The 13,240-nt window shown below is 37.8% G+C and overlaps 3 protein-coding genes across 3 annotated transcripts; 1 reads left to right on the top strand and 2 right to left on the bottom strand.

The window, feature by feature from the left end:
- Positions 1-1,132: 1,132 nt before the first annotated feature.
- ZK973.1 (S1 motif domain-containing protein) lies at positions 1,133-3,786 on the bottom strand (the record flags this gene model as incomplete). Its single annotated transcript, NM_058961.4, has 7 exons — positions 1,133-1,427; positions 1,474-1,539; positions 1,586-1,739; positions 1,790-2,347; positions 2,399-2,764; positions 2,817-3,158; positions 3,209-3,786. 7 exons carry the CDS (start codon positions 3,784-3,786, stop codon positions 1,254-1,256), a joined length of 2,238 nt encoding a protein of 745 aa, NP_491362.1. The 3' UTR covers positions 1,133-1,253.
- Positions 3,787-4,536: 750 nt separating this feature from the next.
- ZK973.11 (Thioredoxin domain-containing protein) lies at positions 4,537-7,026 on the top strand. The gene is made up of 7 exons (NM_058960.6): positions 4,537-4,727; positions 4,777-4,868; positions 4,917-4,994; positions 5,050-5,170; positions 5,501-6,137; positions 6,538-6,676; positions 6,726-7,026. Exons 1-7 carry the CDS (start codon positions 4,581-4,583, stop codon positions 6,853-6,855), a joined length of 1,344 nt encoding a protein of 447 aa, NP_491361.1. The 5' UTR covers positions 4,537-4,580; the 3' UTR covers positions 6,856-7,026.
- A 3-nt stretch (positions 7,027-7,029) lies between these two features.
- cec-10 (Chromo domain-containing protein) lies at positions 7,030-12,695 on the bottom strand. Its single transcript, NM_058959.9, has 9 exons — positions 12,538-12,695; positions 12,147-12,488; positions 11,915-12,100; positions 9,405-9,911; positions 8,903-9,133; positions 8,451-8,633; positions 8,207-8,400; positions 7,766-8,063; positions 7,030-7,717 (listed from the first exon to the last, which is right to left on the bottom strand). The coding sequence occupies exons 1-9, from the start codon at positions 12,685-12,687 to the stop codon at positions 7,211-7,213; spliced, it is 2,598 nt and encodes an 865-aa protein (NP_491360.1). The 5' UTR covers positions 12,688-12,695; the 3' UTR covers positions 7,030-7,210.
- Between the last annotated feature and the right edge of the window lie 545 nt (positions 12,696-13,240).

Here is a 13,240-nt window from a genome sequence, read left to right as displayed (position 1 = left end):
TTTTTTTATTGACACGTAAATCGTGAAAATATCTATATTTCGAAAAAGCGTAAATAACACGGAAAACAATGACAAAAGATACGCTGCGATTATCATTTCCGAATAATACCTGTTAAATATGGGAACTTTTTTGTATTTGAGAAAAATGTAGCCTTATAAAAATTATTTTGGAAGAATAGAATGGGAATAGTGCGATGAAACTTTCACAAGCATTAATTATGAAGGAGGAAGTGAGAGAATGACACGAAAAACTACCGTGCGATATTTAGCGCCACAATTCGAAAGAAAAATAATTTGGCGCCGGCGTCGCGGTGCAGAATTCTAAAGTTCACCATGACGCGAAAATGCAAAAAGAAGAATTTTGGCACAATCGAAACAGGCTGCCAAAGCTTTCTAGGTTTTATGTATGAAATAACATTAACATTTTTGCAGAACGGTTTCTTGGACCCGAAAAAAATTTGAGCTCGACAGCTTTTGTGGGCGGGACCGAAAGTGTTCTTCCGCAATTCGCGCACGCTTTTTCCGCAACCCTCGCACGGAAAAAACGTGTGGCGGTTGCAAATTTTATTATTTCGATTCCGCCCACTAAATACATTGTTTCCGCCGAAATTTCGGATTTTCTTTCCTGAAAAAAAAACATTATAATATTTAATTATCAAATTATACACGAAGCACCACGTTTTGAAGATCTGTTCAAAAAGAAGATCTACGAAAAGAAGATCTACAAAAAGAAGATCTACGTTTTCAGGATCTGGCACCGTGCCAACTGCGGTTTTCTCGATGAAAAACGTAACAAGGATGTTCCGATGTTACGCGTCGCGTGTCGTTAAGCGTTTCTTCTAGAAGAAAATTTCAAAAAATATATTTCTGAACGCTAAACAATACGCGACGCGTAACATCGGAGCATCGTTGTTTCGTTTTTCATCGAGAAAACCGCAGTTGGCACGGTGCCAGATCCTGAAAACGTAGATCTTCTTTTTGTAGATCTTCTTTTCGTAGATCTCCTTTTTGAACAGATCTTCAAAACGTGGTGCTTATACACAGAACAGTAAACGTGGGAATTTGAAAAAATATCGAAAAGATCTGGAAATAATTTTTTCCAAACTTGTAAACATCTGGAACACATTGAAGCAGTCAGAAAACAAGTTTATTACCTATTATCTGTATGATGCGTTTGCTCAAAAATAAGAAATTAGTACATGCATTAAAATGGAATGATGATGACACTTTATACGCCGTTCCTCGAACTCGTTTTAATAAACCGGACTGAGGGAAATTTTTCCGTCTTCTCTAATTTTATCAATAACAACTTCGACACTGTCATTGACAGATGGAAGCATCAATGAATAGTGTCCGTCCTTGAAATGGCTGATGTGCGCAAGTCCATCTTGTCCGACTCCAATATCGATGAAAACTCCGAAATCGGTCTGAAATAATGTATTTTCTTGGTGGAATGACTTTTCAGTTGCGTACCTTGTTCGACACCGTTCCGGTAAATCTCTGGCCTTCAGCAAGATCACGAATTTGACCAACTTTTGTCTGAAAATTAGTTATTATTTAAGTTAAAATTTAAATAAAGCCTTACTCTTAATGGTGGTGGAGGCTTCATTTTGGTCTTCAGTGTAAGATTTTGAAGCAAATTGAGAACTTTAGCCTCCTCGGCGGTGAGTCGTGATATTGAAAATGATTTTATTCTGCCAGTTATATCTTCGATGCTGACATTCAGCTTTCCCAGCAAGCTGTAAAATTTGGTTTATGTGAGAATAACTTAAAAATTTTTAGAACTCACCTTTCACCAGTTCTATAGTCATCCGGATGAACTATAGTCTCGTCAAATGGATTCCATTCCTTGGATGTTGAAGACTTTTTGAACTTTTTCTTTGGTGGTCCATCTTCGGCGTCATCTGGACGAGACACAGTCAGGAATCCGGCACATTGTTGGAAAGTGAGAGCGCCTATTCCTTTGACTTCTTTCAATTCTGCTCTTGATCTGAATCTGCCATTCTGCTCCCGATACTGTACAATTTCTTTGGCAGTTTTCTCATTGAGTCCGTTGATTCTTTGAAGCAAATTCTTGCTGGCTGTATTCAGATCAACACCGTTGAAGGAGACTCTGTCGCGTACAACATTCAGCAAACTTTCGTTCAATTTTTTCGGGTCCACAGAAAGTTGATATTGTCCTTTTCCCAAGTGTTGTGGTTCGATCTTCACGTATTCTGACATTGGATCAATAAGACGTCTACCGATTGAAACTGCAGAAATTTCTGTTATCTCCGCATTTTCTCCAAACTCTTCAATTGCAGATGGAGTGCAACTATACTTCGAAGCGCCATGTTCAGGGACAATACTGAAAAGTAAAGTTGAAATCTGTGCTGGTCCACTGATAAATTTTACTCACCAGTAAGACACATTAATTTCTTTGGGGAACACATTGCTGTTGATCATATCTGATACAGCAATCTGTGTATTGTATGTATTCGTACCATTTCCAATTGCGAATACAATATCTTTTCTCTCTGTTTGCTGCGACCATTTCTTCAACAAATCGACGCCTCCTCCGTCAAATCTTGTTCCATAAATCGAAAAACTACTCATATCAACGACTTCGCCAGTTGGCTTCAAAAACGCAGTTTTGATTTTGCTTCTGCCTGGATCCAAAGCGATGACAAACTTGTCACGGATTCCTTCTTGAGACAGCAGTTGGTCAACATTCTCACCGAACAGAACAATTGATCGATCTTTTGCCTTATCCTTCAGATGATTTCTGAAATTTATGTTGTTTATAATTATTTACTGTTTCAATTTTAATTTCTTACGCCATTTTCCGTTCAATTCTCGGAATAAAATAATTTTTGATGGAATAAGCGAGAGCCTCTTGATAAAAGTTTTTCATGCCAAAATACACACTTTTCCTCGAGAACGGATGAATATACTTAGCGTCGTTGAATTCACATTCAATTTTCCACGTAATGATGCCTTCATCAAAACCTTTATTCAGTGCAGAGACAGTATGATCACGGATATCCTCTGCATTCCACTTTTCTCCGATGAAGTTTTTGTATTTTTCAATGATGCCTCTCTTTTCCAGGTCTTTTCTATTTTTTTCCGCTTCTCTGCTTAGCTTCGCGGAAACCCGACATTCCTTCTTCAGAATATCACTGAAAATGTAAAATTGTAAAATAATAGTTCTACAAAACAAATGCCTTACATGTTTGCAGAAACTTTGCGAACTTCTTCGTCTCTGTTAATCAAATCGGCCAGGCAAATCTTCAAATGTTCTTCAACATCTTTGACAGTTTTCAGACCATTTGACAACAGACTTTTAAAATCAACAAAGTTTCCATCGAGAATCGACTGTGCTGGAGGCTCGAGGCCCAGGGCCCTGGCAATATTCGCTTTCGTTTTTCTTGTCCCAGTAGAATATTCTTTAGAAATATCGGTGACTTCATCGAATTCCTCACATCTCTTGAACCTTTCTGTGACTATGATCTTCTCCTGTGCTCCGGCGACTTTTGCTGTCACAGTTGAGATGGCTGAGCTGACTTTATTGTTCAGATTTTTTGCATCCACGTATGCTTCCATTGCCTTTCTGATCTTTTCCGGTGCCAAATAACCGTGCACATCTCCTCGATATCGTGCAATGTAGGCAGTTTCGCATCCATTTTTGAACAAGCTGACTAGCCTTTGAGCCTGTGTTGAGTTTAACTCATGTACTTCCTTATGGATAAAATACTCGATAGGGAATTGCAGAATCCATTCCTTATCGACGAGCCTTTGGCGTTTCATCTGGAATTTTACTTAGTTATCAAAAAAATATTTTAAAGTACTAATAGGAATAAAAATCAAGAGACCCGAAGAACTCGGGGATGTCCAATTGGGGGGATTACCAACTCGGGGGATTGACCCCGCCCACAGAACCGTGGCTTGCAATACGCCCATTTCTGCAACTGCCGCACGGTTTTAAAACTGTATTTTTCTCAATAGAGCGAGAAATAACAAGAAAAATTAATTTTAAAACCGTGCGGCAGTTGCAGAAATGGGCGTATTGCAAGCCACGGTTCTGTGGGCGGGGCCAATCCCCCGAGTTGGTAATCCCCCCAATTGGACATCCCCCGAGTTCTTCGGGTCTCAAAATCAAGATTTTTATTTTAATCTTGTTAAAAAAAACAACAACAAATTGTTGTGCACAGCAAACAGATAAGTGTTACAGTACCATCGAGTCGCAATGAGACTCGACTCTTGAAAAAGACCTCCCTTTAAACCGCGATTACTGTATCTGATAAACTTTTAGGCGTTTTAATTTTCTTTCACCGATTTCTAGAATGATTCCTTGATTCTAAATTATTCATCTCAATTCAATTAATTTTGTTTAAACTCTAAAACAAACGTCACATAAAGATTTTAACCCAGAGTTCCACAACAAAATAACTAATCTGATCGTTCATGAGGAGTACACACGATGTCCATTAGAGCGCACTTCCATTCCCCAATTTTCTTCTAATTTCCAAGCGGTGCTCGCCGAGCCGTGCTGCACCAACTGTTCCGTGAATATTGATTAGGCAGTTCAAAACGGATGAATAATGCAAAAATATTTCTTATTACCGCTTTTAAGCCTCTCTGTACTGTTATTCGTGTATGATACCGAAGCAACAAATCCTCCAACAGCAGTTCTCGACTTGAGCGATAAATTTTTGGATGTGAAAGATGAAGGAATGTGGTTTGTTGAAGTAATATTTATTTTTCGGTAATAATTGAATTATTTCCTCAATTTTTCAGTTCTACGCTCCATGGTGTGCTCACTGCAAGCGCCTTCATCCAGTTTGGGACCAAGTTGGACATACATTGTCTGACAGCAATTTACCTATCAGGTTTGAAATTATATAATTAACTTTCCGCATTTTAATTCTCATTTTCAGAGTAGGAAAGCTCGATTGCACCCGTTTCCCAGCAGTTGCCAATAAATTGAGCATTCAAGGATATCCAACGATTTTGTTGTAAGCTCAAAAGATAACCCAAACAAATATTTCAAATTTAATTTAATTTTTTCAGCTTCCGAAACGGCCATGTTATTGACTACAGAGGCGGAAGAGAGAAGGAGGCTCTCGTCAGTTTTGCCAAAAGATGCGCTGCACCAATCATCGAAGTTATAAACGAAAATCAAATTGAAAAAGTAAATATTATCCAGGCGCGGAATTTCGCGATTTTTGTACTAAAATAGGGTCTCGGCACGACAAATTGTTTTTTGATGTGAAAAAGTGTGCGCCTTCAATGAGTAGTGTAGTTTCAAACATTCGTCTCTGCGGAAATCTAAATATGAAAAATCGATGAAAATTCCGCAGAGACGATAGTTCGAAACTACCTCATTAAAGGCGCATGTCTTTTCGCATTTAACAAAATATTGTCGTGTCGAGGCCAGGTATGTTTAGTGAAAAATTCGCAATATTTTGCGTCTGTGGAGAATATTACTGTTTGAAATAATTATTTCTATGCTCAATTTTAGGTGAAGCTCTCCGCACGTTCTCAACCATCATATGTCTTCTTCGGTACATCTTCTGGACCACTTTTCGACGCATTCAATGAAGCAGCAAGCTCAAAATTTTCAGTTGCTCGTTTCTATTCCGTTGCTCCACCAGAAAATGATGCCTCGTTCCGCCAACGCGTCGCTGTATTCAAAGATAATTTCGAAATCGAATTCAACGGAGACATCGAGAAATTGACAGAATGGGTAACCAGAGAAAGATGGCCAGGATTCCTTCAAGCAACTTCTTCAAATCTCGCTGAAATTGGTGCAAGTGGAAAGCTTGTGGTGTTGGTGGTTTCTAGTGAAAGTCACAAGTTTAACAACACAAGCCCCATTCGAGAATTCCACAAAACTGCCGAAGAAGCATCGAAAGAGCTCCGAAAGCATCCAGATCTATGGAATCGATTCCAATTCGCATGGCTCGATGGGTCGGATCTGGCTTCTCAAATTCAAATGGCAGCTGTCTCGGAGCCACATTTGTTCATTTTCAATTACACCAGTTATGAATATTATCTGAGCGAGGATGAGCCAAGTCAAATGACAATCAAATCTATTCTGACATTTTTGGAACAGACTTCAGAAGGAATTGATAAGGAAACTATTGTTGCTTTCGGAGGTATAATTATTTTCTCTGAAACTTTTCTAGAAAACCAGTCCGTCGTGCTACAAATTGAGCCAATTGATGGAATTTATCTGAAAATAGTTTTATTTCAGATGAAACAATTGGAAAAACGCTTGAAAGTGTCTGAAAGTTAAAATTAACCGAAAAAAATTACAGAGATTCTTTTTTCCGGCATATCCACGTTTCATACAATTTCTAAGCACTTTTTTCAATTGTTTCAACTGAAATAAAATCTAATTTAAAGAAAAAATTGAGAAAACATGCCACACAGCCCGTTTTGCCGCAGAAAAAGCCCTCAAATTTTTTTTTCTGGTTTTTGCCAAACCGAAAAACCGGCAGGCCTAGTCGGAAATTGCTGTAAAATCTGAAATAATAAATATATATATATTTCTAGGTCGTCACTTGTTGACAAGAATCAAGAGAATGGCTTTCGAATTGTACTGGAACATTGCTCAAATGTTCGCAACTCAGCCACTTTTATCGTCATGCCTGTTCGGAGTACCAATCGCATTTCTCAGCATCATCTGCTATAGGTATATGTACATTCCTATTAGAATTTTTCTAAATCTGAAATTAATTTAGTATTTGCTCCGCTGATTTCACAGTGGATCGTGATGAGTTCTATGGCGATGAAGACGAACTGATTGATGACGAGGAAGGTGAAGAAACGGAACATCCGGAAACCGATGATGATCACGAAAAAGCTGAGTGATCAGCTGATCCCGTTATTCGAAGATTTTTGCTCAAAATGCTCAAAGTGCTAATATATACTGTCTCCACGTTTCTAATTTCATAATATTAAACACCAAAAATTGCCTCTAAAGATCTCTTCTCATGTAAACAATTAACATTCTAATAACCAAATAATAAATTTATAGAACCGAGTCAAAATAATACTTTAAAGATTTATAAAGAAGAAACAACTGGGAACCACAAAAAAACATTTTAAAATGGGAATAAATAAATAAAAACGAAACGCCCATTTTATATATAACTGGGGGTAGAAGGGAGAACCGGAATGCTTAAAGCGATTGAAGAAGAATAAAGTTTTGGAAACAAAGTTTAACTTATCGAGGGGTTCCGGGCTTATTATGTGATCTGGGATCGTTGGCATGCGATCCGTGACGATGGGAAGAGGTGGATGGACCTCCTGGTCTTGGAGACTTGCTGCTGGGACGAGACACAGCATTTTGCCCGCCACATGGATTATTCGTGACTGGATTCTTTTTTTCGCTGGTTTTGTAGACAATCAGTTGACAAGTCATAAATGAACAGGGAGCCGTTGGATCAATATCCAAACCGACCGTGCACATCATAGGCGAAATCGGTTCCGAAATTCGAGCCTTCACCATTTCATCTCTTTCTTCTAGTGTGTGAAGGCTTGTGATCGGATCATATGCAGCAAGTGGATCTCCGGGTTTTAAAGCAGCCTTTTTGCATTTTTCAAAGTGTTGGCGAAGGGCTCGAGTGGCTCTGTAGAAAATTGATCGCTCGGTCGTCATTGAAGGACACGAAACTCCACATAGTACTGGCAAATGCATTGGTGGAGGAGTAGGGGATCCATAAAATATTTTCTGAAATATATTTGATTTGAGATCTCAATAAAACTAAACTATACTTACGTGCTGATGATGATAAGCCATTGGCATGACAACCAGCATAAACTCGTGATCTGCTCTCAAATCCTGCCATTGCTCAGGAATCAAAAATTGAATCGTCAGACGATTACCATAGGAGCGCATATTTCCACGTGGAAAGCACACGATCGGACCAACATCTAGTTCACGATAGATATTTAGCTGGTCACGAACTCTCTTGCAAGCCAAACTGATTTGTCCATGTAGACGTTCACATGTCTGAATTATGTCAGACTTTATCTGCGCATCTTGCATGGTCTTGATATGCTTCTTGATTAGGTAGCTGAAAATTGAATTTATCAAGTTCTGTTTTTTAAAAGTATTTTTTCAGTGCCATTTTCGAATTTTAAAAAAATTCGAAATCGGGGATTTTTCGCGTACTTTTTGGACGCGGTATAAAAAACGCAGTATTTTTTTAAAACTTACTAGTCCTCTTTGTTCTCGTGAACTCCGCCGATCGGTGGCTGTAGCACAAAATGGAACGTTCCACCGTTTTTGATAACCAAATCTAAAATATCACATCTCCTCATGATCACGCAAGATTCGACGGCAGTCATCTCGTGTTTATTTCGAATCTGAAGAGGAGCACCCATATGAATGAGGAACTCTACCAATTCGAACTGAAAAAATATTCCAATTAGAGAATTTTCTATAAAATGTCTCAACCGACATTCTCCGAATTAATTGCACCGTGAAGTAGTGTGTTGAGATTGAGATCCTGGACGGTGAGAATATGATGCGGGAGATATGGTAACATCATTCGAATCATCTTTGTCGTTTTCTTTCGTCGATTTTCTATGTCTTCCGGAAGAGTATTGTCTCTTCTTTTCACTTCGTAAGTTGACGCGAGGAGCTGAAAAGTTTAAGAGTGAAGTAGCGAAATCTGAATCTTTGTCTTTGCAAAAATGGTCCAAAACTACCGAATTTTATAATGAGACGTTCTGAATATTTCTCAAAAAAAAGTTAGACACCGGCAAATTGACAAAATTCGAGTAAAAAATTTATAGTTAAAAAAGGTTTTTTTTTCAATAATTCTGAACCGCTATAACTTTTTTTTGAGAAGCTTTCAGAAAGTCTCATTTTGAAATGTGGTCTATTTAAACAATAAATTCGTAAACTTACATCGTGTAGAGGAAAAGGGCGCGTCGCAAGTTCATTATATGAATTTTCTGGACCCTGATCGATGAGTCTCAATTCTACAGCTGTATACTCGAAGAACATTATCGAATCGTGAAGACTATTTAGAAGTCCCGGATCTCTGACTGTTTCTCTTCTCTCGACAATTTCTTTCAGCATTCCGGCTTTCGGATGTTCTTTGGATAATTTGATTGTGTATCCCATTTCGGCGAACTTCTAAACTTTTGAATTATATTACTGGAACAGAAATTTCTGCGCAAAATATCTTCAAACGACTACTGTAGCGCTTGTGTCGATTTACGGGATCCAGTTTTGAAATTAATTTCTTGCTTCGTTTTTTCGTATTATTTATTTTCTCTATTTTAATTTAAATATTTCTATTGGTTCAAAAATCGATATCGTAAATCAACACAAGCGTTACAGTAGTCATTTAGAGAATTACAATGCGCGTCAACTCAGAATTTTTTCCTCACGAAAATGCACCAACCTTCTCGATATCAATGAGGGGCTCATCTGCATATCGCACTTTCGGGTCCCGAATTTTCTCAACCTCATCGTCCTCCTCCGAACTGGAATCTTGTTTTTGTGGTCTCTTGCGTTGTTTCTGCACTTCACGGCGTTTCGAATTATCGAGAGATACTTTCTTCGATTTTTCGATTGTATTTGCGTTTTCTGGGGTTAAAGTTGGAGATTGACCCCCTCCTTCCCTTCTTTGAGAATTAGCAACACTGCTAGTCGACGGTTTTCTGGTTGACGACAATGCCCGTTTTTTCAGCGGAACAATGGCTGGCTCCAAGTCATCATCAGAAGAGTCGGACGAGTTCAATTTATAATCTCGCTTCTTCTTTTTCCAGTTGTCTAGCACAAACGTCGACATTGGATCCGATGGCTCTTTTTCTTTTTTACTAGGTTTTTTTGAAGATGATGTTGATGACTCTGGTTGCTCTTGGGAGCTAATATCCGGAGATGAAGCTTGTGGCACAGAGGTGCTTGCCTGTAAAGATTCTAATTTAACTATGATTACAATAATAAGGTTTTGTTAATTCATTACTGATTGTATTTCCGGGAGGTAATGAAATATTTTCCAAATTTAAATTTTTACTTAAAAAAACACATACTGGTCTAAATAAACCAATGAAAATTTAAAAAAAACCGTTAATTTTGGCGAGTTATCCATTATGACTCCTAATTTGAATTACCGCGCTTTGTCTCAAACCCACGCCCATTTTTCCGTGCCGCATTTAGATTTTTATCAAGTTTAAAAAAAAGGTATTCTGACTATAACAAAATCAATTATTTTTAAAATATTTAAAATAATGTTTATTCGTGATTCCCGCAAGTTCCAGCGCCGTGTGCTGAATTCTGTATGGAAATTCGAAAATTTCGTTACTTTTGTTTACAGAACTCAGCACACAACGAAAAAACTTGTGGAAATCATGGAGAACAATTATTTTAAGTATTTTATACAAAGAGTGAATATTTTTTTAGCCATAAAATCTCTTTTCCACTTCAAAATTAAAAGCAAAACGAAGAATTTGAGGCGATATTTTTAAAAATCGAAATGCGGCATGGAAAAATGAGATTAATGAGTATCTATAGATATAGCTATGCAACGCGATCCACGATTTGCATCATAACATGAAAAATATCCATTATTGAAACTAACATATCGATGACTAAGAAAAAAGAGGAAGGAGGGTGTGAATTTCTTCTTTTTTCACCCTCTCGAAAAAATTTGATGTCACGGAGAGGACAAAGAAAAATCTATCATTTCTTTTTTTTCTGGTTCCGGGTCACTACACTCGAAATAATAAAACTGCGTGGAGTGTACTGCAGAAAACCTCATAATTAGACCCCGCCTTTTTATCGTCCACTCGGAAAAGGCAAAATTCGAGGACCAACCAATATCAGGCCGCCGACATCTCATGGGTTCCGCGCGCCGCTATGTTTAACTCGTTGTGGGTGTGGCAAGCTGTCTCCGCCCGCTGCGAGTTAAACATAGCGGCGCGCGGAACCCATGAGATGTCGGCGGCCTGATATTGGTTGGTCCCCGAATTTTGCCTTTTCCCCGTGAGTGGACGAAAAAAGGCGGGGCCTAAATATTAGGTTTTCTGCAGTACACGCCACGCAGTTTTATTATTTTGAGTGTATGTATAAATTAGACTTTCGTATGAAATGAAGAGCAGGTGGACGTTATGAACGAAAAGTGAAAATTTTATGTATGAAGAAGCAAAAAAGATTTTATTGAATGAGAAGAGGATAAGGTAAGTGCGTTGCCATGTGGATGACACACGTGCAGCTCGGAATCCACGTGAAAGTTCACGGGTTTTTGAGTTTTTTTTTCTTATTGACCAAATAGAATTTCGTACTGTTAAAATTAAACGATCGATCTGTAAATTTTGCGAAAATTCGGATCGCACAGAAAAAGAGGCAGATCCTAATTTTGCAACTCTCAGGCACGATTTTTCCTAAATTTATTCGCTATTTCCACTACAAAAGCGCGGAAAAAAGAACCGATACCCGTAATAGAAAGCTTTTCGTTGAGATTTATCCAAAAAAAAAGTGAAAGGAATCAGGCTCGATGGAGCGGAGCACGAGGGTTTTCTAATCAGGCCTGTGTTATAATTAAAAGCGCGAATGACAAACGAAAGAGAATGAATATGATGCATAATCCGCCCGAAAAGTATGAAAAGTGGCGGGTTGCAGATTATGATCAAATATTATTACTTTGATCTACAAACGTTAAAGATTGTAAAATTAATGAAATACTCGTTTTTAATTTTTAAACCTAGAAATTTTCGGTAAATTCGACAAAAAAATTAGAAAAAAACTAATTTCTACTGTAGTAAATATTTTTTCTGGAGAAGAGAAGAAATATAATTTTTCCTCTCCCAATTCGTGAAGATTTTGATATTTTATTCTGGGAATTGGGCTTTTTTTTTTCAATAATTTGACGTTTAAAACTCGCTATAGGGGGTTGTTTTCAATTTTTCACACCTCGGCCTCTTTCTTCTTTCCCCCACGCGGTTTCTTTTGCTTCTTCTCTTTTTCAACTGGAACTGGAGACCGGTTTCTGACCGATGGCGATGAATCGGCGCTACTCATCTCTATAGTACGACGAATATCTCGAGTTTTACTACGAGACACACGGCCTTCGATTCCAACGCCATAGGTTTTTAGGAACTGAAAAACGATTTTGGTTTTAGAAAATTTAAGAACAATTTCGTACTTTTTCAGATGGATCTTGCAATCTATTCGGATCAGCCAGCCTTTTGGCTTCTCCTTGCGCAGATTCATCCGGCTTCTCGTATATATCATCGTCAATATCTTTTGTAATCCATGTTTGCTGCTTCTTCGGTCTCCCTTTCTTATTTGCTACAGTTGCCTTATTAGTGACATCTTCAAATCGTTTAGGATGCTCTGTTTGGAATCTTTGTATCTCCAAATTTTCATATCCACCATGAAAATTTTCTATAGGCTCCCAAGATGTCGATTTATCAGCTTGCCATAAAACGAGAAACTCGACTCTTTTCAATTTTCCATTGTACCGCATTTCTTGTACTTTTTCGACCTGAAAAAAAGTTGAATGTATTTCTGTTTCAGTCAAATTGCAGTATTACCACCCAGTGATCCTCGTCTATTTCTTCTTCTTCTTCATCTTCTTCGTCTTCCTCACCTCCTTGTTCATCTTCTTCTGATTCTTCCAATGTTTGAACCGAGCTTTCCTCTTCAGTGTCTACGTTGACTTGGGTCTCGCTGGAGCTTGACATTCTGAAAACTAAAACAAGTGTTGTGAAAGCGGTAATTTAAGAGTGGTTACAAGTGTAAAAACTGACAATTTTCATGAAGTTTATTATCCAAGAACATTAAAAGGTGGTTGAGGTCAGAAGAACAGCTCACAAGAGAATTAGAAAGGATATTACAACGGGAGACAAAGGGTGAAGAATGTACTTAGACTGTAAGGCAATCATTGTGATAAATATTAAAAGTGACATGAGTCACAAGAAGGGAATGGTATGTGTTCTCGTACAAGCACTAGCTGTCAAAAAAATCAAAACACAATGGGGTCTCGTGAATTATGAGAAATTCTATTAGGAAATACTTTTAAATTGATTAATTAAATGTAAAAGAACAATCTGTATGGTTTAAATTGAATTATAGTTTTATTGAATTATAGTTTTAGACCTAAAATTATGAACGAATTAAAAAATGAATTCAGCTCAAAAAACATCTGATTTACGATAAACAACACGCGGTACCGTTATACCGGAGTGTCGTTGAAAACGCGAACATTTTTTTTATTTTCATATTTTTTCCTCTCAA

The sequence above is a fragment of the Caenorhabditis elegans genome, chromosome I (genome assembly GCF_000002985.6).
Source record: "Caenorhabditis elegans chromosome I".
Lineage (NCBI taxonomy): Eukaryota > Metazoa > Nematoda > Chromadorea > Rhabditida > Rhabditidae > Caenorhabditis > Caenorhabditis elegans.
The sequence above is the reverse complement of the archived record's forward strand: the minus strand, read 5'-3'. Positions and strand labels throughout refer to the sequence as shown.